The 10,501-nt window shown below is 38.0% G+C and overlaps 4 protein-coding genes across 4 annotated transcripts; 2 read left to right on the top strand and 2 right to left on the bottom strand.

Annotated features, from left to right (window-relative positions):
* Positions 1-215: 215 nt before the first annotated feature.
* On the top strand, positions 216-2,234 carry LOC111209590 (AAA-ATPase At3g28600-like). The gene has a single exon (XM_048769300.1). It carries the CDS (start codon positions 575-577, stop codon positions 2,006-2,008), a length of 1,434 nt encoding a protein of 477 aa, XP_048625257.1. The 5' UTR covers positions 216-574; the 3' UTR covers positions 2,009-2,234.
* On the top strand, positions 2,045-3,421 carry LOC111209589 (AAA-ATPase At3g28600-like). The gene is made up of 2 exons (XM_022709580.2): positions 2,045-2,050; positions 2,161-3,421. Exons 1-2 carry the CDS (start codon positions 2,045-2,047, stop codon positions 2,824-2,826), a joined length of 672 nt encoding a protein of 223 aa, XP_022565301.1. The 3' UTR covers positions 2,827-3,421.
* Positions 3,189-5,462, bottom strand: LOC106413070. The gene is made up of 3 exons (XM_048768184.1): positions 5,210-5,462; positions 4,665-4,852; positions 3,189-3,425 (listed from the first exon to the last, which is right to left on the bottom strand). Exons 1-3 carry the CDS (start codon positions 5,460-5,462, stop codon positions 3,189-3,191), a joined length of 678 nt encoding a protein of 225 aa, XP_048624141.1.
* On the bottom strand, positions 4,461-9,465 carry LOC125593142 (glutathione S-transferase T3-like). The gene has a single exon (XM_048769301.1). The coding sequence runs from the start codon at positions 7,231-7,233 to the stop codon at positions 6,313-6,315; it is 921 nt and encodes a 306-aa protein (XP_048625258.1). The 5' UTR covers positions 7,234-9,465; the 3' UTR covers positions 4,461-6,312.
* Positions 9,466-10,501: the final 1,036 nt, after the last annotated feature.

Below are 10,501 nucleotides of genomic sequence, written 5' to 3'. Positions count from 1 at the left end.
ATTGATCCTATTAATAATTTTTTTTTTTTTTTAAAAAACAAAAATTAAATAAAAATAATAATAATAATAAAAAATGCTTTGTGAACCCATGGGTGTTCACTGATGGTCTAACATCACATAAGATTCATAATGATTGCATGTAGGCCTTTAAAGAAGCTTGGCTGAAATTCACTTTATATGTTCACATGTGATGTAATTGTATAAATTAATAATTTGAGGAAAAGTTGCATAGAGATCTCCTTTATCAAAGAAACAGAAAAAACTCAGAATTTTCCATAGTGGATATACCTTTATAACTTTTGCTACCTACTTTTACAAAAAAAAAAAAAAAAAAAAAATTTGCTACCTATCCGCATTGTGGTACGTTATCATAATTTTATTATTAGTAATTACCGCGTGGAGTAGTACTTAAAGGTGAATCCGATTATGTTTATGTCAATATTATAGTAAGCATGAATATATCTTAAATACTCATGCATCTCACTACGCATTGCTTTTTCGAATAATTTCTATAAATAAGAGCGTTACACGCTAACTACCCAACACACACCAAACACAACACAAGTCTTTGTTGATGATGATGGGAGATACGATGGGCACATTTGGTTCAAGCATGGCAAGTTTGTTCTTCTTCTGGGCAACTTTTCAACAAATATTCCCTGAACACCTCAAGATCGCAATCAAAGAGTTCCTTTTGTCTACAATCCAACAACTCTCATTTGTCCAAAGATTCTCCGACCGTGTCATCAACTTCTTCTCTCCTTACGTTGTCATCAGTTTCCCAGAGTACGAAGAGTACCGTTTCAACCACGCTTTCGCAGCCATCGACACTTACCTTGGTGCTAAAGCAATCGGTAAAGCCCAAAAAATTAGAGCAAGTCAGGTCAAAGAGAGCAAGGGTCTAGTTTTGAAACGTGACGAGGCTAAAGTCAGAGACGTGTACCAAGGAGTTAACGTCTGGTGGGAGATTGTAACCGCTACTGATGGAGACAGAACACACAAACTCACTTTCCATAGACGTGGGCTGGAGATTGTGACCGGATCTTACATTAAGTATGTGATGGAAGAAGGGAAATCAATCGAGGCCAAGAACAAGAAGATGAAGCTGTTCACTAATAACCCTAGTTCCAACTGGGATACTAGCAAGAAGAGCTTGTGGAGACACATTGATTTCGAGCACCCGGCGAGTTTTCAGACACTGGCTATGGATCCTGTCAAGAAAGAAGAAATTCTAAACGATCTTGAGGCGTTTAGTAATGGGAAAGAGTATTACAAGAAGATTGGGAAAGCTTGGAAGAGGGGCTACCTATTGTACGGACCACCAGGGACTGGTAAGTCCACCATGATCGCGGCGATGGCGAATCATTTGAACTATAATATATATGATCTCGAACTCACGGCTATTCAGAACAACTCGGAGCTGAGGAAACTTCTCACCGCGACATCGAGCAGGTCGATTATTGTGATAGAAGATATTGATTGTTCTGTTGATCTAACGGGCAAGAGAAGGAAGAGAGATGGTGACTTGAGCGTCAAGAAAGATGGAGAAGATCAAAACCAGAGCAGAGTCACACTCTCTGGGCTTCTGAACTTCATAGATGGGATATGGTCGGCTTGTGGACAAGAGAGGATTATTATTTTCACGACGAATCATATCGAGAAACTAGACCCGGCTTTGATCAGGAGAGGAAGGATGGATATGCATATTGAGTTGTCTTATTGTAGCTTCGAGGCGTTCAAGGTTCTTGCAAAGAACTACTTGGACGTTGATTCTCATCTTCTGTTTGGTGAAATCGACTCTTTGCTGAAGGAAACAAAGATCGCTCCGGCTGATGTCGCAGAGAAACTGATGGCCAAGAATCATAAAGTAGACGTCGACGGATCGCTCAAAGACTTGGTTGAGAGTTTGGAGAGGAGGAAGAAGCACCAGAGAGGTCACGGTGATGATCACAAGAAGAAGTTTGGTGGCAAGAAACTCAAAATATTAAGCGGATTGTTTTCTTTTTAAATATTTTTTTCTGTTTAACCTGTGTGAATGTGATATATGAGTGTAAGAATTTCTGTTTGATCATAATAATAATAACTTAGATTTATTTTATTTTTGAAGATAATAGTTAAATTTTATTTAGCAAATGTATAGATATTGTATCTATATTATAGTTATTTTTGATCATACTAAATCATTTGAACTATAATATATATGATCTCGAACTCACGGCTATTCAGAACAACTCGGAGCTGAGGAAACTTCTCACCGCGACATCGAGCAGGTCGATTATTGTGATAGAAGATATTGATTGTTCTGTTGATCTAACGGGCAAGAGAAGGAAGAGAGATGGTGACTTGAGCGTCAAGAAAGATGGAGAAGATCAAAACCAGAGCAGAGTCACACTCTCTGGGCTTCTGAACTTCATAGATGGGATATGGTCGGCTTGTGGACAAGAGAGGATTATTATTTTCACGACGAATCATATCGAGAAACTAGACCCGGCTTTGATCAGGAGAGGAAGGATGGATATGCATATTGAGTTGTCTTATTGTAGCTTCGAGGCGTTCAAGGTTCTTGCAAAGAACTACTTGGACGTTGATTCTCATCTTCTGTTTGGTGAAATCGACTCTTTGCTGAAGGAAACAAAGATCGCTCCGGCTGATGTCGCAGAGAAACTGATGGCCAAGAATCATAAAGTAGACGTCGACGGATCGCTCAAAGACTTGGTTGAGAGTTTGGAGAGGAGGAAGAAGCACCAGAGAGGTCACGGTGATGATCACAAGAAGAAGTTTGGTGGCAAGAAACTCAAAATATTAAGCGGATTGTTTTCTTTTTAAATATTTTTTTCTGTTTAACCTGTGTGAATGTGATATATGAGTGTAAGAATTTCTGTTTGATCATAATAATAATAACTTAGATTTATTTTATTTTTGAAGATAATAGTTAAATTTTATTTAGCAAATGTATAGATATTGTATCTATATAAACACACACATACACTGACACAATCATAAACTCAAATATTTCATACTAAACCTTTAGGCTTTAATGGTCACTGCATGGTTGAGCGGATCGGTTATCGGTTCACTGACTTCTCTGGTTTATTCCCCAAACCATTAACTGCCACCTCATCGGTTAAGCTGCTTGCAGGGACTAGTTTTCGGTTCGCTACACTCTAAATGGTTTATTCACTGTCCTACTAGTTCTCTGCGTCGATCTGGACTTGCTTAGTTTCATTGGATGAGATCTTGAGGTCTCCAAGTGGCAGCATTTTATTGGATGACGAGGAGCTGACGTGGCTTGAAGAAGCTGTATCCAGGAAACGAACAATGACACATGTGATGTTGTCTTTGCTTACTCTCTTGATTGCTTCTGCCACAAGTTTCTTGGCGGAGTCCTCTGGATCTTCAACTTCCTTAACCATTGCAACTGCTTCCTACAAAACATTTCAAATCTTATAACAACTAAGAAGACGTTAAAAAAGCAAGTTTAACTTCACAGACCTCATTAGAGAAAACATCTCATAGGCCATCACGTGCTAGGATCAGAAACTCAAGAGAATCATCAATCTTTTCCTCCTATATTTCAACAACAAAGCTGAATAACAAAAAAAAAACTTCAAGAAGATTATATGCAACTTGATTCTTAGAGCATGATTAACCCGGATTTTTAATTTGGAGTTCTTAATAGCATCCCATTAGTAAACTCGGGCACGGAATCTTAGATTAGCCTTTTTCTTTTAATTTTTATTTTTTTCGTAATATTTTTATTTTTATTTTAGAAAATAACCAATCGCGGGCCGCCACGTGTCAGTGGGGTCCGCGAACAGTGTTGAACCCGTATCATACCAGGGAGCTCATGAGAGTCAGTATAATCAAAACACTGGGGCCCGCAAATATCATAATAATTTTTTTTTTGGATTCCGTGAGGATTTTGGGTATGAACCCTTGATGGGCATGCTCTAACTCATGATTTGACATTTTTTTTTTACACTTTTCGGCTAAGAGCCGGCTTTTATATCTCTTATTTAAGAGACGGTTCTTAGCTTTTGTTAGTTAAAAGCTAAGACCATCTCCATCCATTAGAATCCATTAGAGGTCCTAATGATTATATTAAGAATATTTGATGTGAGTTGGCAAGTTTAGGACCTTAGTTAGTGGCTCTATAGTTTTCCTCCTCCAATGGAAGGACTCCTATGGGGTGCTTAAAATATATATATTTTTTTAGTAGAATAATTTTAAATTAAAAGATACTTAAAAATTTGAATAAAAATTACATAAAAACATATTAAAAATACAAATACAAATCATAAACTAGAAAATGCCGATTAGTTGAAATCTTGAGTTGTTCCAAATTTTTGCCATATATTCTCAACCAAATCAGCTTTCAATCGTTGATGTATTTTGTTATCACGTATTTGATTTCGAATGCTCATCATATTCATCACATTTCCGAGATTTGAAGGCATATCTGTTGAAAACGCCATATCCACTTGTGAACTTCGGCTTGATTCTGGTTGTGAGAAAACTGATACATCAAACAGAGAGTATCCACCCCGTTCATCTTCTACAATCATATTATGTAGAATGATACATGCTCTCATTATCTTGCCAATTTTTATTTTATCCCACAAAAGAGCTGGATTTTTGACTATGGCAAATCGAGCTTGCAAGACCCCAAAAGCACGCTCGACATCCTTACGCACAGCTTCTTGTTGTGTAGCGAATAATGATGCTTTCTGACCTTGCGGAAGTGGAATAGATTGGACAAAAGTAGCCCATTTTGGATAAATACCATCTGTGAGATAGTAAGCCAAATGGTACTCGTGTCCATTGACAATGTAATTAACCTTCGGAGCCCGACCTTGTAATATATCATCAAAAACTGGTGATCGATCAAGAACATTGATATCGTTTAATGTACCTGGAGGTCCGAAAAACGCGTGCCATATCCAGAGATCTGCTGAAGCTACGGCCTCTAAAACAATTGTTGGCTTTCCTGATCCACGTGTATATTGACCTTTCCATGCGGTCGGACAATTCTTCCACTCCCAATGCATACAATCAATGCTTCCTATCATCCCGGGAAATCCTCGTATCTCTCCAATATCGAGTAGTCGTTGAAGATCTTCAGGCGTGGGTTTTCTTAGATATTCTTCTCCAAATAAAGTTATGATTCCTTCAACAAAATGTTCCAAACATAAAAGCGCCATGGTCTCACCAAGTCGGAGGTATTCGTCGACCGCATCAGCTGTGCAACCATAAGCCATCATACGAATTGCTGCCGTTGCCTTTTGTAATGAAGAGTGGCCGAACCTTCCAGTAGCATCTCTTCGTTGTTGAAAGTATGGGATTTCAGCGGACAACGCATCAACAATACGCATGAACAAGGGCTTGTTCATTCTAAAACGGCGTCGAAACATGTGGGAAGGATACGTTGCATCTTCACTAAAATAATCGTTCCATAACTGCATGTGTCCGTGTTCTCGTTGTCTTTCAATGTAGGCTCTCTTTTTTTTGGGCTTTGATGCATTTTGACGTTCTTCGTAGTGGATGGAAAGTTTTTCGAATTGTTGCTCGAAAAGTTGATCAAATGTTTCATCCATCATGTCATCAAGATCATGAGAAGAAGAAGAAGCCATTTTGAAGAGAAATTAAAAAAGATAAATGGTAAGAGAGAAATGATTAGAGAGAAATGATTATAGAGAAATTGATAGGAGAGAAGTTGTTTGAGAACGAGGTTTTGAGAAGTTACAAAGCGTGAATATGAATACGTGAGAAATACGTTTGATAAGTTACAAACGTTTGAGAAATTCAAAATCGAGAGAAAGCATGAATCTACTCTTTGTAAAGAGAAACAAAGTAGGACAATATGATTTACAAAACATGAATCTACGGTTTATAAAGAAGAAGAAATGACGTATGGCACTTGGGCGTCACATGCTCTGCCTCCTTATTTTTCTTTTTGTGTCACATGCCACTGCAAGCTTTCTTTTTTATTTTGGTTTTTGTTTCTGTCACATGGCACTACAAGCTTTCTTTTTCTTTTCCTGTTTCTTCTGTCACATGCCACTGTCTTCTTATTTTTCTTTTGTTGTTTGTTTCTGTCATATGTCACACACGTAAACAATTCTCAAAACGTTTAGTTACTATCTTACCAAGGTGCCAGTTAGTGAAAATTTTATCTAGGATAAGAAAAACAACATATTTTTATAAATTACAATAGCTAATATTATACATAATACAGACAAGCAGAGAAACAAATACAACATTAACTAAAACTCATACATAAAATAAGAGAAGGTAAAGATCCATAAATTCAAACTAAGCAACCAACATATCCTTAATGAGCTTATTTTTCAAAGCAATCTCTGGTTCAGTTAATGGCTCTGTCTTGGTAATTAGGGAGTCAAGCAGTTTCTGCTTGTTAAGCTTATCTTTCAATTCAAAATCCTTTTGCTTGATCTCCCACATGTTCTGAAAGTCAACACACAGCTTCCCTTCTGCTTCAGAAGTCTTACCCTTGCTCACAGCCGGTTTAGTTTTGCCCTTTGCAGCTTTGACACCAGCCGGCCGTGCCATGCCTTCATCTCCTCCAACGCTCAATGGCACTGACGTTGATGAATGTGGTGCTTGATCACCAAGCTTTCTTCTCTTAGAGTTCACATTACTTGTCAGACCTCCACACCATTTTTGATCATGCCTTAACTCCAACCAAGCATGCTCAAGTGTGAATTTGCTCTTATGATCATTGAAGAAAATGTCATGAGCCATCGTTAAAACATCATCCTCACTCTGGCCACTTGATTTTTGTTTGGTTGCAGCCTCATAGCAACCCACAAACTTGCACACGCCCTCATTAATCTTCCCCCACCTCGATTTACAGGAAGTTGTGTCTCTCTTTTCGTAACCGCCAAGCTGTGGACTTGAACCAAAATAAGCAGCAATGCGTTTCCAAAACGCCATTGCTTTCTGCTCATTTCCCACGACAGGATCTTTAGATGTGTTTAACCAAGCAGAAATGAGCACCTTGTCTTCAGTTGGTGACCATTTCTTCCTTTCTTTACGGTCAGACGAGATGACTTCATCTTCATTTGCATCTTCAGGGCATCCAGTACCAAATGCACGCGCATCCGAGGCAGGGACTTGAATACTTGGTTCACGACTAACATAGGAGAAGGAGGGATTTGGTTGTTGACTGTTTAGGAGATTTTGAAAGCCATAAGGTTCACTAAATGGATCCATACCGAAAGAGAAGAAATTAAAAAAGGAGAAAGAGAGCTTCTTCTGATGAGAGAAGAGATATGAATTCCAAGGAGATGAAAGAAATGTGAATTGAGAAAGGGATAGTTGGTCGGTTTTTAAAGCAAACTTAAAGAGAGTATGGGATTTGTTATGTGTAAATGCCCATCAATGTATCTACCTAATTATAAAACAACCAAAACACCTCATAAGTCAATTCAATTCTAACGTAAACAATGCCATCAATGTATCCACCTAGTTATAAATCAACCAGAACACCTCAAAAATACATTTAATTCTAACGTAAACAATTATGAATCAATGTATCTACCTAGTTATAAATCAACCAAAACACCTCAAAAATATCTTTAATTCTAACGTTCACAATGCCCATCAATGTATCTATTCCTAAAGACCATTTAATTCCAACCTAAACAATGTCTAACACTCATTAAAGGATTGTCTCTACATACCTATGTGTGCCCTCTGTATCTTGCTGCTCCATGTAAGACCTTTGTCTTCTTTATGTGTTTCTCATTTGCTGTCTCCCACGCTGCTCCAACTGTTTCAAATCAAGATTAATACAAGAAACTTCAACCTAAGAAAAGGGAAACGAGAGACAATTAACAAATAAAGACAATGAACCGATTTAATCAATCAACTTGGAAAGTTTTTAAGACAATGAAGATTTAATCAAACACACAAGAAACTTAGAACAGATTAAGACAATGAAGATTTAATCAATCAACTGTTTTGAATCAAAACCAAAGTCTACTCAAACTTCTAACTCAAGACAAAGAAGGAAAACTTTGAATCATCAAATAAAACAAAGTAAAAAAAAGCGATCTCTTACACATTGTCATCGCTGTAACGGTGGTGGTACTGATGGCGCCGCCGACGATCTCCGCCGTGAAGGTCGGAGTAACCTACTCCACTCCCGACTTCAGCTCTGGATCCGTCGAATTTTCTCCACAAAGAATCGTAGCAAAGATCGATCGTTTCTATGGAGATCGAGGCGGTGAGGCTTCTCGTTCCGAATCCGGAGATGATTGACGCCTTCGCCTCCACGACGGTATCTCTGTTCCTCTCTGTTCCCAGTCGACTGGTTCCGATGCTGGCTTCAGATCGTTCGCATGCGTTCGAGTGGGTAAAGCTCGCCCAATCCTTCCCTTCCACAATCGCCCAAAGATCTCCATGATATCCGTCGGAGACGACAAACAAACGGGTTGAACATCATCAAGGAGAGTTCGACAGAGAGAGGAGGAAGATATGTCGTCGATGACATCGAAGAAGAAAAAAAAATGAAACCAACCGGCCACGAGACCTTTCGTCTCAAAGGAGCCATCCAATCCACTGCTGCCACGTCAGGGTCCTTTATCACTCCTTAAATCACCAATTCAAGGAGCGCTCCTGCCTAATAAAACTATTTTTGTTTTAATTTTTGGCTTTAATTACTTTAGTACCTCCTCTAAGATCTACTGATGGAGGTGCTCTAAGAAACGGTTCTTAGCCGAAGCTAAGAACCTCAGCCTAAGGGCATTATTATATGGGGGCTTTAGTGGGGTTTTAGTGGGTTTTTAAGGGGGGGAGGGGCCCACAGGGAGGGAAAAACCGGTGTCAGAAAGTCCAGAATAAGGATCCCTGTTAGCTGGGTTTTTCAACTGTTCGCAGGCCCCACTAACACGTGGCGGCCCGCGATTAGTTGATTTTTTTTTTTTTTTTATTTTTTTATTCAGACAAAAAAAAAAAAATTAAAAACCCATTTCCGGTTCCAACGTTAATCGTGGTCTAAGAGCCCGGATTAATCATGGTCTTATTTAAGTGATGTTAATACCCGGATCTCTGGATCAGCAACAACATATTGCTTCAGAAGATGATCATCAAATGCACGAGAAACTGCAAGAACTCCTCCAACTATCCAAGTTCCTATTCATTTAATGAATGCAATACACACAGACAGAGACATCAATTAGTACTGTGTGCTTAGAAAAGCATGAGAAGCAGAATATTATAATCCTATAGTTTCTTGCCTGCCCACATGACAAATCCACCGGCATTCTCAATCCTTTCACGCTCATCACTTTGGTCAGGTTTGTGGTCCCTTGACACAGCAATGGCTGAACACATCACAGCATCACTCATATTAAGATAATTTATGAGAAAGACACGTGAATAATCTATCAGGACACATAGTGATATTATATAATGTACACTTGACCAAAAAAGGACTATGCAAAAGCTGTTTGATGATACCTTTCCTTCATAGTAACCGCTCAACAAGTACTTAGCTAGTCCGAAATCAGCAGCGGATATATAGACAAATCTTTTGACACCTTTCTCAGAGGCAGCTCTAATAGCGTTGATGTCTGCAGTCCCGTTGATCTTATACATATACGAGTTTGAACCAAAACCCCCAACACAAGAGATCTACAATGATTCATTCCGAAATTACTTTTAAGAAAATGTACAATTGACAAACACATCACTGATGAATAAGACGGAGATAAAGACATACCACAGAAGTAACTCCATCAAAAGCATCTTTCAATAAATCAGGAACTCGTTTTTGACGAAATGGTTTTAGACCATTTATTGATAAGTTTTCGGGACGAAGACGTTCGTCAAAATAACCGAATGTTTGACAATATGAAATAGTGTAATCATATGTCAAAAAACGAAATTCGTTTGAATGAGAAATGAAAGTCTAATGTGGATTATTTGTAAAATATATCACATTAGAAATATGAGATTTAATTCTTCTTTTATTTAAAGTGGAGAAAATACATTAAAGTTTAAGACTTTGATTGTATAAAAAAAGATATTTGGACCATACATAAATTTCATGTTTTGAAATTTAGTAAATGGGTCAACAGAATAAAAGAATTTATCTTTTATATTGAAATGGTCAACATGAGTTATAAAATGAATGCAAAGCTAATTCTGTATTTGTAACATCTCCATGAATGCACGTCCATGTTGTAATGAGAAAATAATTCTCAATCTCCACATTGAATACCATACGTTTTGGTCGGAAGCAAACGTAGGGTTTGGTCAGTGGACTATATAATAGTCACTGCTCTTTTCATTCTTATGCACACAGCAATACCTAGAAAAGAAACAATTCTCCTACTTGAAATAGTTATATTATTTTATTTTTATTTTCTGTGTCTGAGAGTACATCACAGAAAAATGTTCGATAGATTCTGTTTTCCGGTGATGGTAAACAGAAACAATGTTGCAGTTGTATCATGGGAATCTGAGCGCCATGCAA

This window comes from Brassica napus, chromosome C9, assembly GCF_020379485.1.
Source record: "Brassica napus cultivar Da-Ae chromosome C9, Da-Ae, whole genome shotgun sequence".
In the NCBI taxonomy this organism is placed as follows: Eukaryota; Viridiplantae; Streptophyta; class Magnoliopsida; order Brassicales; family Brassicaceae; genus Brassica; species Brassica napus.
This window is presented reverse-complemented; position numbering and strand designations above follow the sequence as displayed.

What these genes read in the sequence shown, in the direction of transcription:
- LOC111209590 (XM_048769300.1), top strand. Translation starts at nt 575, where the DNA reads ATGATGATGGGAGATACGATGGGCACATTTGGTTCAAGCATGGCAAGT.
- LOC106413070 (XM_048768184.1), bottom strand. Translation starts at nt 5,462, where the DNA reads ATGCAGTTATGGAACGATTATTTTAGTGAAGATGCAACGTATCCTTCC. An exon ending in CGACGAATACCTCCGACTTG is followed by an intron (nt 4,853 to 5,209) that starts GTGAGACCATGG and finishes ATATATTACAAG; the next exon opens with GTCGGGCTCCGAAGGTTAAT. An exon ending in ATGTCGAGCGTGCTTTTGGG is followed by an intron (nt 3,426 to 4,664) that starts GTCTTGCAAGCT and finishes AATGTTTTGTAG; the next exon opens with GAAGCAGTTGCAATGGTTAA.
- LOC125593142 (XM_048769301.1), bottom strand. Translation starts at nt 7,233, where the DNA reads ATGGATCCATTTAGTGAACCTTATGGCTTTCAAAATCTCCTAAACAGT.